The following is a 16,107-nucleotide window of genomic DNA, read 5'->3' as shown; positions in this document are numbered from 1 at the left end:
AGATCCTCATCAATACCATCAATTCACAAACAAGATCCTCATCAATACCATCGATTCAAACACAATCCTCATCAATACCATCAATTCACAAACAAGATCCTCATCAATACCATCAATTCAAACACGATCCTCATCAATACCATCAATTCACAAACAAGATCTCAATCAATACCATCAATTCAAACACGATCCTCATCAATACCATCAATTCACAAACAAGATCCCAATCAATACCATCAATTCACAAACAAGATCTTCATCAGTACCATCAATTCATAAACACAATCCTTATCAATACCATCAATTCACAAACAAGATCCTCATCAATACCATCAATTCACAAACAAGATCCTCATCAATACCATCAATTCAAACAAGATCCTCATCAATACCATCAATTCATAAACACGATCTTTATCAATACCATCAATTCACAAACACGATCCTCATCATTACCATCAATTCACAAACAAGATCCCCATCAATACCATCAATTCATAAACACGATCTTTATCAATACTATCAATTTACAAACACGATCCTCATCAATACCATCAATTCAAACAAGATCCCAAATCAATACCATCAATTCAGAAACAAGATCCTCATCAATACCATCAATTCAAACACGATCCTCATCAATACCATCAATTCACAAACAAGATCCTCATCAATATCATCAATTCAAACAAGATCCTCATCAATACCATCAATTCACAAACAAGATCTCAATCAGTACCATCAATTCAAACAAGATCCTCATCAATATCATCAATCCACAAAGAAGATCCTCATTAATACCATCAATTCATAAACACGATCCTCATCAATACCATCAATTCACAAACAAGATCCTCATCAATACCATCGATTCACAAACCTAATCATCATCAATACCATCAATTCATAAACACGATCCTTATCAATACCATCAATTCAACAAGATCCTCATCAATACCATTAATTCACAAACACGATCCTCATCAATACCATCAATTCAAACACGATCCTCATCAATACCATCAATTCACAAACACGATCCTCATCAATACCATCACTCCAAACAAGATCCTCATCATTACCATCAATTCACAAACACGAACCTCATCAATACCATCAATTTACAAACACGATCCTCATCAATACCATCAATTCATAAACACGATCCTTATCAATACCATCACTTCAAACAAGATCCTCATCAATACCATCAATTCACAAACACGATCCTCATCAATACCATCAATTCAAACAAGATCCCAAATCAATACCATTAATTCACAAACAAGATCATCATCAATACCATCAATTCAAACAAGACCCTCATCAATACCATCAATTCACAAACAAGATCCTCATCAATATCATAAATTCAAACAAGATCCCAAATCAATACCATCAATTCAAACAAGATCCCCATCAATACCATCAATTCACAAACACAATCCTCATCAATACCATCAATTCTTGAAATGTATTGTTTACGACTGTAAGTCGCCCTGGATAAGGTCGTCTGCTAAGAAATAAATAAATAATAAATTCACAAACAAGATCCCTCGAGGATCGGGGGACCCCTGGCTCAGCTCTTACCCTCTTTCCAGGAGGTCCTGGGGGGCCGTTCTCACCAGTAGGTCCGGGGGAGCCCTGCGGAGAGAGAGAGGAGGGGGAGGGGGACAGTCAGTACAAGGAGGTAACTCTTATGAAAGTATAATAAAGCATAGGGAAACACTGTAAAGCACAGAGAGGTCTGGTAAAGCATAGGCAAGCATTGTAAGCACAGAGAGGTATAGTTAAGCATTGTAAAGCACAGAGAGGTATAGTAAAGCATAGGCAAGCATTGTAAAGCACAGAGAGGTGTGGTAAAGCATATTAAAAAACATGGTAAACCAGGGTAAATTATGGCAAATGCACACATAGCCATGGGAAAAGCATGGGGAAACTGCAAAAATACAGTGGTAAACCTTTATAAGAGAAAATACATTCAACTGATCACAATAAATAATTGAATATGATTTAAGAAGTACTGAACAAATGAACAGTGCAGTTTGTGTGCAGTCACTCACCGCTTGTCCTTGCTCTCCATCCTCTCCTCTCTCACCTTTTGCTCCGTCTTGACCCTGAAAAACAAGATTGACTCCCTCAGATAAAAAACAACATTATACAACATCACAGCAGCATTGCACATAGACACACCCTCAGAGACAACACAACATCACAGTAGCAATGCACAGACACACCCTCAGAGACAACACAACATCACAGCAGCAATGCAGACACACCCTCAGAGACAACACAACATCACAGCAGCAATGCACAGACACACCCTCAGAGACAACACAACATCACAGCAGCAATGCACAGACACACCCTCAGAGACAACACAACATCACAGCAGCAATGCACAGACACACCCTCAGAGACAACACAACATCACAGCAGCAATGCACATAGACACACCCTCAGAGACAACACAACATCACAGCAGCATTGCACATAGACACACCCTCAGAGACAACACAACATCACAGCAGCAATGCACAGACACACCCTCAGAGACAACACAACATCACAGCAGCATTGCACAGACACACCCTCAGAGACAACACAACATCACAGCAGCAATGCACATAGATACACCCTCAGAGACAACACAACATCACAGCAGCATTGCACATAGACACACCCTCAGAGACAACACAACATCACAGCAGCAATGCACAGACACACCCTCAGAGACAACACAACATCACAGCAGCATTGCACAGACACACCCTCAGAGACAACACAACATCACAGCAGCAATGCACAGGTATACCCTCAGAGACAACACAACATCACAGCAGCAATGCACAGACACACCCTCAGAGACAACACAACATCACAGCAGCAATGTGTTGCACACTAATTGCAATTATGGTGCACCATTATGGTTAGTGCCCTTTCGTAAATGAGGCCCAATGTTCGCTAAACTTAAAGTTATGAAATATTGGTCAGGATTTTCAAAAAACAGTTTATTGTATCAAACTCATGGTATGGTAATGATACTTTTAGTAGCAAGTGATTTTCAAACTAAATGTGTTAATTAAATCAATCCGTTAATGCTTTGAAATTGAGTCGATGAGGTTGTTAATGAACGCATTTCTCGTTAAAAAGTTTAATTGTCGCAGGTCACATACATCACTTCCTGTTTGAACGACGAGATAAGGGGAACTCGTTAATCAAAATGCAAAATGGAAGCATAATTCGCTGTTATGGAAACTATCTATCTATTTTGTGTATAATTTGTAAATTGCATTCAAAATGGTGCATTTTGTCATGCAGAATGTACAATTATTTAGAACACTTCACACATAAAATGCTGATTTATGATTATCTGGCTTGTGGATAAAAATCGATTTAAAAAAATAATTAATAAATACTAATTAAACCCCACTCGTCGTTCACCCTCATGCGGGGAGAGATTTTGCCACAGCTTACTACATAACTCTTTAAATGTGCATTTTGAATTTTTGGTTAAAAAGAAGGAAAAAAATACCCTAGTCATCTATGTATCATCTGTATTTATTTTCTTATGTTGACATCTAATTTTGTATGTATTTAGCATGTGTGATTGTAGGCTTTAAATAAATATGTTTGAAGTGCCATTGGTGTTTGTAGTTGTTAGTTATATTATACATGTATACTGTGTGTGTAACACGTCATTATAGATTTATTAAGCTTTTAAAATTAAACCAATACACAACACACCATTTTGTTTATAAAGAAACTCAACATGATTAGAAGTAGCCTCCGAACACTTACAGTATTATATTATAAGAACATTTTATATGAATACAAACGTGTGAAAGTGACATAAAGTGAGGTGGGAGTCTATCATTACAAATACGTTCAAGCAAAATCCATGTGAATGATCTCGATCACATTTCTAATGGATCTGCGTGTCCTCGTACGCCTGTTCTTTGTTCTTGTGTGGATTAGACACACGTGTTGAAAGCCAAGCAAATCCACAATCACCCAAGGAAACTTTATTGTAATTTCTAATATGCTGTTTTCTATACCAAGACTTCAGTTGTATAATTCAAATAAAATCTACAGTACAGGTCAGCTGTCATATAATATACGTTTGCAGAATTCAAATAGGCTACAATTGCACTGATAATTTCTTGGTAGTAACATTACACCGAGTGCAAACAACGGTTTATCATTTTAACAATACAACCCACGTTCTGTAAGGTTACAAATGGATAAAACAAGTGAATAAATCTCCTTCATAACCATAAGTATCGAAACAGCTAAAATATTTTCAGAACTACAAATATTGAATTATCTAGGTAGTCTGTACGAAATGATCCTGTACTCTCTCTCTCTGTATCGTCTGTGTCACAGCCGCGGTCTGTTCAATTTCTCTTTCAAGGTGAGTTATAGTCTTTAGTTTATTAAATCCCTCCTTTCCCAAATGCAAATTAACTTCCCACGCAAACAAAAGAAATAGTCACAAGAAGCCCTGCTCGTTACGATAGTAACATTATTTCACAAGTCAACATAATTTAAAAATAACATTCAGAAGATTATTTAATAATGACCACTTGAAAATGGCAAAATCAATGCTACATACCGATTTCTTGATTAACAATGGAGTTATCATTTATCATTTTGGAGAAGAAATTCTGAATCAAACTAAGCTCTTTTATTAAAGACTTCTTGAAAGTTATGTTACCAGGTCATAAATTCAGTGTGTGTCTGTGTTTGTGCGTGCGTGTGTGTGTGTGTACTATAGTAACTGCTAATTTAAATGATTGTTCCACTTGTTGTTTAATTGTTGTACGGTTGCTCTTAATTTAATGTACATGTCTCTCGTCAGCCCCACACCCTCTCTGTGTTATCCTTGTGTGTGTATTTCTCGCCCCCAGTGTGTTACGCTTCCCGTCTGCTTACCCTTTCCCCTGTTTCCATCTTTATTCTCTGCTCAGTTCAGTGCTTATAAATGCTACAGTTAGTTAGTAGTCACCGTTGCAGAGCAAATAAAAAAGCAACACATTGAAATTCCATTTGCTCGTCTCGTCCTTCTTTGCTGAACCTGAGCGCACCAGGCGTCACAATATGCTTTTATTAAAGACAGTTCATTGTTTTTATCCCCATGACTTTGTCATTTTCTCTGTGATTTTGAACGCATTGACCGTGACTGCTCCGTGATTTACGTCCACATTTTCTGTGACAAACTCCTAGCCCTAATAATGATTGTGAATCATGTTTTGACTGTGTCTTTCCTTGCCACTGCGTTCAAAATGATTTCTTCCACAAACACTGAAAATATGATTATATCAAATGATGGATAGTGTCCAAGTAATTGATTATTGCTTTGACCCTGCTCTCGAGTTTCGCAGCATGCGCAGTGTACCCCCAGAGTTTTGGGGGTTCATGAACGAGGGTGTGATACTCACTCGGGGTCCGAGCTCTCCAGGGGGTCCTGGGTCACCTGGGAATCCAACGGGGCCCTAAAAACAGAGGGGGACGCTGTTAGAACCAACTCAACACCACACCTCAGACTACTGTATTGGGTACGGTATGATACATATAGAATATTGTATAGGATGCTGTAGGATACATATAGAATATTGTTTAGGGTACTGTATGATACATATAGAATATTGTATAGGATGCTGTATGATACATATAGAATATTGTATAGGATGCTGTATGATACAAGCTGATATCCACAATTGAGAGGTCAGTGGCTACCCAGGAGTGGGCTGACTTAGGTGAAAATCAGCTTGAATCTCACACTGCACATTGGACTCGACTTTTTAAAAACATTATTAAATAAGAATAATTACAGTAAAGCTAGTCTTAGTGAGATGTGATTCCATCTGATACAAACTATCTGATACATTTCAGAGGGCTGTATCACATCAATATCAGGGTATAGTGCTATATATTATAAAGACATTTCAGAGGGCTGTATCACATCAATATCAGGGTCTAGCGCTATATATTATAAAGACATTTCAGAGGGCTGGATCACATCAATATCAAGGTCTAGCGCTATATATTATAAAGACATTTCAGGGGGCTGGATCACATCAGTATCAGGGTCTGCTATATATTATAAAGACATTTCAGAGGGCTGGTTCACATCAATATCAGGGTCTAGCGCTATATATTATAAAGACATTTCAGAGGGCTGGATCACACCAATATCAGGGTCTGCTATATATTATAAAGACATTTCAGAGGGCTGTATCACATCAATATCAGGGTATAGTGCTATATATTATAAAGACATTTCAGAGGGCTGTATCGCATTAATATCAGGGTATAGTGCTATATATTATAAAGACATTTCAGAGGGCTGTATCACTATAGCAAGCCAAATTATCATTATCATTTAGAGAAATCTCAAATTAATATCTCTAAATCATTTTAAGATATCTAAAATACATTTAGAGATGTCTGAAAATTATTTCCAGATATTATTAAATGGAGATTTAAATTAGATATCTAAAATACATTTGGAATATCTTTAAATCAAATGATATTTGTTTCATGTCTGCATGTCTGTATGACTCACAGGGTTTCAGTGATATGTTGATGTTTGTTTCATGTCTGTATGACTCACAGGGTTTCAGTGATATGTTGATGTTTGTTTCATGTCTGTATGTCTCACAGGGTTTCAGTGATATGTTGATGTTTGTTTCATGTCTGTATGACTCACAGGGTTTCAGTGATATGTTGATGTTTGTTTCATGTCTGTATGACTCACAGGGTTTCAGTGATATGTTGATGTTTGTTTCATGTCTGTATGACTCACAGGGTTTCAGTGATATGTTGATGTTTGTTTCATGTCTGTATGACTCACAGGGTTTCAGTGATATGTTGATGTTTGTTTCATGTCTGTACGACTCACAGGGTTTCAGTGATATGTTGATGTTTGTTTCATGTCTGTATGATTCACAGGGTTTCAGTGATATGCTGATGTTTGTTTCATGTCTGTATGACTCACAGGGTTTCAGTGATATGTTGATGTTTGTTTCATGTCTGCATGTCTGTATGTCTCACAGGGTTTCAGTGATATGTTGATGTTTGTTTCATGTCTGTATGACTCACAGGGTTTCAGTGATATGTTGATGTTTGTTTCATGTCTGCATGTCTGTATGTCTCACAGGGTTTCAGTGATATGTTGATGTTTGTTTCATGTCTGTATGACTCACAGGGTTTCAGTGATATGTTGATGTTTGTTTCATGTCTGTATGTCTCACAGGGTTTCAGTGATATGTTGATGTTTGTTTCATGTCTGTATGACTCACAGGGTTTCCTTTGGGTCCGTCGTCTCCGGTGGGCCCCTTCACTCCTGCTGGTCCGGCCGTGCCAGGCTGTCCCGCCTCCCCCTTCTCTCCACGCTCCCCGCGAGGGCCCTGCATTGGACACGGCAGCCGTCAATCAACACGATCTCACAGTGAGAACAGCACAACAGCACTGACACACACACACACACACTGACACACACGGCTGTTTTAAATTGATTTTAATGACAACAGATCTACCACACTTTAAATAATCAATAACATCAAAGATCCATCAGTGCATGATGGTGTCTTTATTATATTTCTGTCTGTAAAAATAGGAAAACACCTAGGAAGGTCATATTTTAATGATTTACCCTACTCAGACAAACACAATCCTCTGATATGAACTCTGCACAGGGTACAACTATGAGAAACTAAGCCTCGCAATGCCTTCCTCAGTGTAATAAATTCAAGGGTATTGCTCCTCATACCTTTGCACCGGGCTCTCCTGCAACACCTGGGGCTCCGGATTCACCCGGCTCTCCCTGGGAATCAGAAACACAAACAGTTAGAACTGGACTGGGACCAGGGACTGCAGAGACCACAAGCATGGTAGCACACGGGTCACAGTATATTAGCAAACAATCAGACAATATGCACAGCTATATAATATGATAGCGCACTGTCACTGCATGATACATAGCAGATTCAACTGCAGTTATTCCAGGAACGAGGATGAGGCTGGATAACCCAGATGAGCCCCTGAAGGGTCTGGTGATCCTCCTGAGTGAATAAACACAGCAGCGTTCCATGTGCGTTCACAATGGAGTGCACTGTTTATATAGATCAGTGTTTCTCAATGGGGGCGGTGGGGGGAGGGGGGGTTTGTTTTCTTATTTAAAATTAAGGAAACTTTTATTTCAAAATGTTGATTAACTACTGTGACAGAAATATAATGAGTTCTGATTGTAAATCTCCCTCCTGACCTGTGAGGGCGCTAAGTAACGAAAGGGAAAGGCTTTGGATGGGTTGGCCTGACAGTTCATTTCCTGGGTCGGGAAGTCGGTCAGCCTGGAAGAAGGCGAGACTCCGTTGCAGGAACGTATTGACCCGGAAGGTAAAGGAGGTAGCAGCTGCAAGCAATAGAGTCAGCTGCAATCGTTTACCAAGGGGTCATGCATAACCGCATAAAGGGGCCGGAGAATCTTAAATCTTTTCCTTCGCTTGGGTTTCAGAGCAAATACGAAACTGGAAGGACCGGAGAGATCCCCTGTGTATTATTGTGAGCAGTATTTGTGAGTGTTTTGTTTGTTTTTGTCGCTGTTAGTAATTTCTTTTGTTTTGTAAATTCACTAGACGGCTAACACGTCTCCGGAGCTGTCGCTTTGGGCCAGCACTACCCGAAACAACACTGCACTACAGTCACTGTTTAAATTGTTATCACCCACCACCTACACTACTGCACGCACCCGGACTGGTGTATTGTATTGTATTGTGGGGCGGATAACGTGTACTATTATTTGGTTTGCAAAACCAGTTATTGGTGTGTATTGCCGGGGGATTATTGTTTGGTCACCAGACCTGGATACAATTAAAGACTGTTCCAAACTGGATTGTAACTCTATGTGTTTCATTACTGCACTGCATCACCCCTGCACCTGCACATCTACTTACACACAATGTGCCAGTGATGTACTCACTGACTTGTAAACTATAAGATCCTGTAAACACCAAGTCAGAAATACCTGGTTGCTACGAACCGGGTATTTCGATTCTGGTTCCAAAACTATTTACAAAAACATGTCCGTATGTCAATGTGTGAGCGGGAGGTGGGGGGGGGGGGGGGCAATAAATAGATTGTGAAACCTGGAAATACATAACAGATATTTTGCAAAGGAAAAATACTGTACATGTAACATATGATCGATAAACCATCGTTTGCGATGTTCCGACAATATTGTGCAATCTATGAAATCACCCTGTATAATTAGAGTTAACAAATCAATCAATAATCTCCAATTGGCACAGTAACAGTTTTATTACAACAGCGAAAGTCATTGTGTGCTTGTATATGAACTTTGTTAACTGCAAATTTCACAAGGCTTACAATTAAAAAAATCTTTAACCACATGGTATGTGCAAACAGGTCAGTGTATGTTAGGATCCCAAACAGAAATACGACCCCATCGGCTTGGGGTTGTCTTTCGAATGATCCCCTCGAGGTGCAGAAGATTCACTTTACCCAAAGCGTTTTCATCACTTCATGTAAAAGTGAGACTGAATTATTCTCCAGCGAAATGCATATAATGCATATAAAATAAATAAAAAGAAACTCGAAACCCCTCGTTATTGCTGTAATAAATATTTCCAGACCTTTTTTTCTAAGTGTGAACGTGTCAATTATAGTTATCAAATGTATTTGACAGAAATTCATGTTTTAATAATCCGTTTTAATAAAAAATAACAGTACTCACTGCAACCGGATCCCTGATATTTGTATCCAGTTCATCGGTTCCAAAGCAGGAACCGGGTCCCTGATTTCAAAGGAACCGGTTCACACATCTCTACTGCTATCCACAGCACGGCACAAGCAATCGAGATATGTCCCCCATATTCCATAATAGTACATATTTTATGCATGTAGCTGCATGTTGATTAGGGTTTAATTATTTTTGTTTTATGAATTATTTCTCGGAACTAGTGGAATTAAATGAAATTAATAATTGATGTTAATTAAACGGCATTGTTAATCGGCAATAATTCTTATTTTTTTATTTTCTGTGGCAAGAGGGCGATGACGAAGCTCAGCTGATCCTTGGGGGCGTTTTTATGAAGAAGGTTGAGAAACACTGATATAGATGCATTGACGAGAAGTATATTAAACAGCTGACTGAGAGGATTACTTTACTGTAACAATGAGTATAAGAGTGCAAACAGCAGCTCCGTGTTTGTAATAGGCGTGAATGCCTCGACTCACCTTCTCTCCTACATTACCAGGGTTACCCAAACCTCCAGGGGGACCTTGTGGACCCTACGAAAGAATCATTCATACAGTTAGTACAAAAACATACACAATAGAAGCATTAGCCAAAACATTGAATATTTGCGAGCAAAATATTTTCACTAAGTTTGCAATTATTAAATACTGTTAAATATATAGATGATGCAAAACGCTAGATTGGGTTTCTAAACAATCAAAGTGTATTGGGTGTGCTGTATTGGGTGTGCTGTATTGGGTGGGTTGTATTGGGTGTGTTGTATTGGGTGTGTTGTATTGGATGTGTTGTATTGGGTGTGTTGTATTGGGTGTGCTGTATTGGGTGTGCTGTATTGGGTGGGTTGTATTGGGTGTGTTGTATTGGATGTGTTGTATTGGGTGTGTTGTATTGGGTGTGTTGTATTGGGTGTGCTGTATTGGGTGTGCTGTATTGGGTGTGCTGTATTGGATGTGTTGTATTGGGTGTGTTGTATTGGGTGTGCTGTATTGGGTGTGCTGTATTGGGTGGGTTGTATTGGGTGTGCTGTATTGGGTGTGTTGTATTGGGTGTGTTGTATTGGGTGTGTTGTATTGGGTGTGTTGTATTGGGTGTGCTGTATTGGGTGGGTTGTATTGGGTGGGTTGTATTGAGTGTGCTGTATTGGGTGTGCTGTATTGGGTGGGTTGTATTGGGTGTGCTGTATTGGGTGGGTTGTATTGGGTGTGCTGTATTGGGTGTGCTGTATTGGGTGTGTTGTATTGAGCGTGCTGTATTGGGTGCGCTGTATTGGGTGCGCTGTATTGGATGTGTTGTACTGGGTGTGCTGTATTGGGTGTGCTGTATTGGATGTGCTGTATTGGGTGTGCTGTATTGGGTGTGTTGTATTGGGTGTGTTGTATTGGATGTGCTGTATTGGGTGTGCTGTATTGGGTGGGCTGTATTGGGTGTACTGTATTGAGTATGTTGTATTGGGTGTGCTGTATTGGGTGTGTTGTATTGGGTGGGCTGTATTGGGTGGGCTGTATTGGGTGTGCTGTCTTGGGTGTGTTGTATTGCTGGTTGAAGGCTGAGTTGAAAGGGGACTCACGTCAGCTCCACTGGGTCCAGCTGGACCTCTGGGGCCCGGGGGACCTGGGGGGCCCTGCAGAGAAAGAGGGGGGGGAGGAGGGAGGGAGAGAGAGAGAGAGAGAGAGAGAGAGAGAGAGAGAGAGAGAGAGAGAGAGGGTTATTGATAGAAAACAACAAAGCTTTTTTCTATTTTGTTCAATTGGACCTGGAAGTGCTAACCCCCATTTTACTGAATAGACATTTTAGGTTAAAATAATATTTTATTTATGTATTAATTAATTAATGACTGTATTGATCTGATTTAATGATTCCATTTTTTATTTTATCAAAACAGTATCTGTGTGGGATACCGGTATCAAATATTGAATTATAATATAATAATAATAATAATAATAATAATAATAATAATAATAATAATAACAGTAATAAGTAGCAATGTTGACCTCACCATGGGGCCCACGTCTCCAGTCTCTCCTTTCTCTCCTGATGGACCAGGCAAACCCTGAGGAACAAAACACAATGTTATCAAGCGCCAACAACCAATCAATTATCAATAATCAATCCATTGGGTTTATATAGAACTTTACAAATAACAAGAAACACAATATTTCAACTAACAAACTTCAAACGAGTGTGTTGTTATACAAGTTCCAAGACGAACCCGCACCGTGAATTAACACTAGAATTGTAAACAAGCACAAATAACCTGGATTCTTTTAATAATTGACATCTACACGATGTATCGGAGCCCCCACTGGCTCCTTTATCATTTGATCGTTGTTTTACATCTGCTTGTCATTAATTTTCATGTATATTTTATTCATTTTGTCCATGCTATAAGCAATAATAAAACACAATATTAAACCATATTATCAGTGTGAGAGTGCTGCAGCACCTAGTGTTTATTATTATTATTTATTTATTAGCAGACGCCCTTATTCAGGGCGACTTACAATTGTTACAAGATATCACATTATTTTTACATACAATTACCCATTTATACAGTTGGGTTTTTACTGGAGCAATCTAGATAAAGTACCTTGCTCAAGGGTAACAAAATACTGAGCTCAAGTCATGTGATTTCATAAAAATGCCAGGTGCTCAGTGTTTGGTATTTGAGTTGAGTTTAAATTGCCAAAATGAGTTGATTAAGAATCTGTATAAATAGCCATTTGAAAAGACATGATTTTCATTAACGCAAGAACAGCGATTACAATTGCACAACTTCAAGGAAACAATGTCGAGGTCTTGCCGTGGACAGCTTTTTCTCCTGACCTGAGTCCAATAGAACACCTGTCGGACCAAATCACCAGTGCCATCCACAGGAGACAACTGCGACCAGCCAACCTTCACCAGCTGGCTGCAGCGGAACATCCCACAGCAGTCTATCCAGAGGCTGATCAGGTCTGTGCATCAACGCTGCCAGGATTGTGATAATGCTCAGGGAGGTCACACCCGATACTAACCTTGTCATGTTTTCATTTTGACAGTGTGTCATGTTTCATACTGAAAACCTATATATATATATATATATATATATATATATGAATCAGTCCTTAGAAATTATATCATGTGATTGGTTAAAACCTCATCACATGACCAAAAATAGATCTAACTATTGCCCCTGTGACGGTGTTTACAGTCAATAGTGTTTTTTTACAAACTCCCTCAGATTACGTCGTCACGCTGAACGTCCTTCCGCTCTACACACAACAAAGCAAAATGGAGGACAACAGAAAATGAATGATAAAATATACCAGAAAACAAGATGCTGTAAACACTAAAATCATTATGAAGAATTAGCTTTCAGTGTGTTTTCTGACATCCTAATATTCAAACAAATCCAAATTATATGAAGAAACGAGTAGCGAGTAATAAGTTGTTTTATTTTCAGTAACGTGCCCAACTCTGGAAATTAGCATGTGTTCTTCAACCAAGTAAGTAGCCAAAGCACAGCGAGCTCGGGAGACAGCGTCCAGCCTGCCAGCTTTTACCACGGACTGGAAACACGTTCAATAGCCTAGAAATTGAATGTATGCAGCACCATGTGACTGACTTGGCGGATCTTACACAGGATCTGGAAGAGATGAATACTGGCACGAAATTGCCGCCTTGTCTACACCTAGCGGAGAGCCACGTTTTCCGACACTTGCTCAGTTTGCCATTAATATGTTGGCTTTGCCACATAGTACTGCAGAATTAGAATACGTTTTTTCTCAGAGGAACATTGTAAAAACTGACGCAAGAAATCAACTGTCAGACATTCTGGATGGAATCGTCTGTGAAAAGAGCACAAGCTTTCAGACCAGCGAAACAAATGAACCACTCTGCAAATGATCCAGTCTGCAAGTGTGAGAGGGGTTCTGCTCCGGTTCTGATCTCAGTGACTCACCTGCAGTCCAATTGGGCCGGGAGGACCGGGGAACCCTCGGGGGCCCTCGTCTCCCTTTGCTCCGAACGGACCCTGCTGACCCCTGGGGCCAAGCTCACCATCAGCACCCTAAAGGGGAGAGGAGAAGAGGAGAGGGTCATGCCGTGAACAGAACACTAGCCAGGAATGTTAAACAGACAATCGGAAAATATATAGGAGTTTGTTTGTATATCTATATATATATATATATCTATATCTATATATATATATATATATATATATATATATATATATATATATAGATATATATATATATATCTATATATATACAGTCAGCACTCACATATTCGACCCTATAACATTTTCACTTCAATGGCGTTTAAACGAGTGTGATGCATATCTGATTATTTCATCTGATTTGACGTGTATGTAGGTGAACACGTTGTAACCTGACCCCTCCCACCCAAACAACCCCCCAGCACACACACACACACACACACACACACACACACATTTCATACGGAAAGAATAAATGTGACTTGGGTTTGAGGAACTGTACAGGGAGACTGATATTGTAGCGCATACTTTCCTGTTAGTTTCCTTTTTCATCCAGAGGGGTCTTTCATTGATTCTTTCATTGAAATTTGTTAGCGCACGAGTTGGGGGAATAACACAGCAGTGTTTTTTCAGGGAACACAAAAAAGATACAATGTCATAAATACATAGCTGAAAGGACTGTGTTTTAAAATAAGTAGGCTTCCATTTGGATGTACTGTAGTTGGTTTTGTTGGTACAGTACTATGTTTAACAGAAGTAGTATTTTAATTCAGAACAATATGATTCAGAAAATATCAGTTGCCAAAAGAGACGACTGTACACATGAACTGTAATACAGTACATGTTCATAATGTAGCAGTTTGTAAAATTCCCCATTAAAAATGAAATAAAAAAAACGTGGGCTGTGACGGTTAAACAAGCAAACTGTGACAGTGAAGAGACGGGCTTTGTATCAGAAAACTGGCGACACAGTCGGAAATCGTGTGTGACGGGTAAGTGCAATAATTTGTTACATATATATAATAGGGATTGATTTTATTCTTAATACAAGGACGGTGCAACGTGTATCTGAGTGCCGTATATCTGATATAGATATTAGAGGTTGGCACGGGTACCTGAAAACCTGGGTTTTAAATGACCCGACCCGGGTCTCTCTTTATTACCCGGGTATCCATTACTAATTTGAGAATTGAAAGAAAATGTAGAGAATATGACAATGCAGTTGTAAGCACGGGTCTCTGACCGGCGTAATAAAGACAATGTTAAAACAAGCTTTGCTTCAAGCCTTTTCTTAACTGACAGGATATCAGTGTTTTACAGAAATCAATAACACAGCGAGCGGCAGGTGCACCTCAATAATAATAACTGCGGCCACTATTCTTCTCAGGAACTAAATCGGAAACAAAACAACATCCTGTTGGGTTCATGACTTCCAATACGGAATGCGTTATCTACAGTTATTGCGCAGATATCGTTTCTTACCAAATAGATCAAATAAGTGGACATAAACATTTTATTTTATTCTATTATAATTTGAAGTATAACTGAGTAAAAGCGGACACGCTCCAAAATGCGTGAGGTGCAAAGTACAAAATGAAATCAATATGAGAAAAACATTACTCACACACTTACAAAACGTGCACCGATTTTGTTTTGGGTTAAATAAAAAATATCTGTGGAGCACAATAAGTAAGTGTGCTTCCTCCTTTGAATGAAACGCTTCCTTGGCAGAGTTTGCAAATTCCGTTTTCTCCTGCTTGGTAAAGAAATTCCACAGACGCTTTGCAGAATATGAGCAACAGATGAGCAAAGAATCCCACAGCATGAAGCGGATTTAACATGAATAACTGGATTCAAACTGAGATGGGTTTATTATTATTAATATTATTATTATTATTAGGATGTTTCCAGTACTGAAAAAGGTTACAAAGGTCTACAGATCTGAATGGACTAAATGTGTGTGTAAAATATAGTATTTAAATATGTATCATGCATGTAAAACATTAATATACGTGATATTTTTTTTACTCATTACCTGAGAATGTTTTCATAGCAGGTATCTTGTTCTGGATTTTCTACCTGTGCCGACCTCTAATATATATAAACACACGCACACACACGCACACACATGCACACACACACACGCACGCACGCACACACACACATTCATTCATAAGATATATACAGTGGTAATACTAAATAATACCTTTTTATTTCTCAGTGTCGTCATTCATAGTAATATTGACTTAATGTAGAAATTAATATAATTTTGGACGTCAATACAAAGTAAAATATGAATGTAATCAATGATCTACAGTATAGGGGGTTTAATCCATTTCAAACCCCAAGT

General features: G+C 38.9%; 1 protein-coding gene across 11 annotated transcripts in view; it reads right to left on the bottom strand.

Moving 5' to 3' along the window:
• The window catches only part of LOC117971446 (collagen alpha-1(XI) chain-like), a 157,943-nt gene that overhangs the window by 26,770 nt on the left and 115,066 nt on the right, over nt 1–16,107 (bottom strand). For all 11 annotated transcript variants that reach the window (XM_059010456.1, XM_059010457.1, XM_059010460.1 and 8 more), the window contains 9 exons: nt 13,722–13,829; nt 11,778–11,831; nt 11,349–11,402; nt 10,261–10,314; nt 7,775–7,828; nt 7,305–7,412; nt 5,442–5,495; nt 2,064–2,117; nt 1,591–1,644 (listed from right to left, as the gene is read on the bottom strand). In XM_059010456.1, coding sequence (XP_058866439.1) covers nt 1,591–1,644; nt 2,064–2,117; nt 5,442–5,495; nt 7,305–7,412; nt 7,775–7,828; nt 10,261–10,314; nt 11,349–11,402; nt 11,778–11,831; nt 13,722–13,829 — 594 coding nt within the window. The remainder of the gene's footprint in view (nt 1–1,590; nt 1,645–2,063; nt 2,118–5,441; nt 5,496–7,304; nt 7,413–7,774; nt 7,829–10,260; nt 10,315–11,348; nt 11,403–11,777; nt 11,832–13,721; nt 13,830–16,107) is intronic.

Source organism: Acipenser ruthenus, chromosome 41 (assembly GCF_902713425.1).
Source record: "Acipenser ruthenus chromosome 41, fAciRut3.2 maternal haplotype, whole genome shotgun sequence".
Taxonomy (NCBI): domain Eukaryota; kingdom Metazoa; phylum Chordata; class Actinopteri; order Acipenseriformes; family Acipenseridae; genus Acipenser; species Acipenser ruthenus.
Note: the sequence above shows the minus strand (reverse complement) of the source record. Positions and strands in the feature narration are given on the sequence as shown.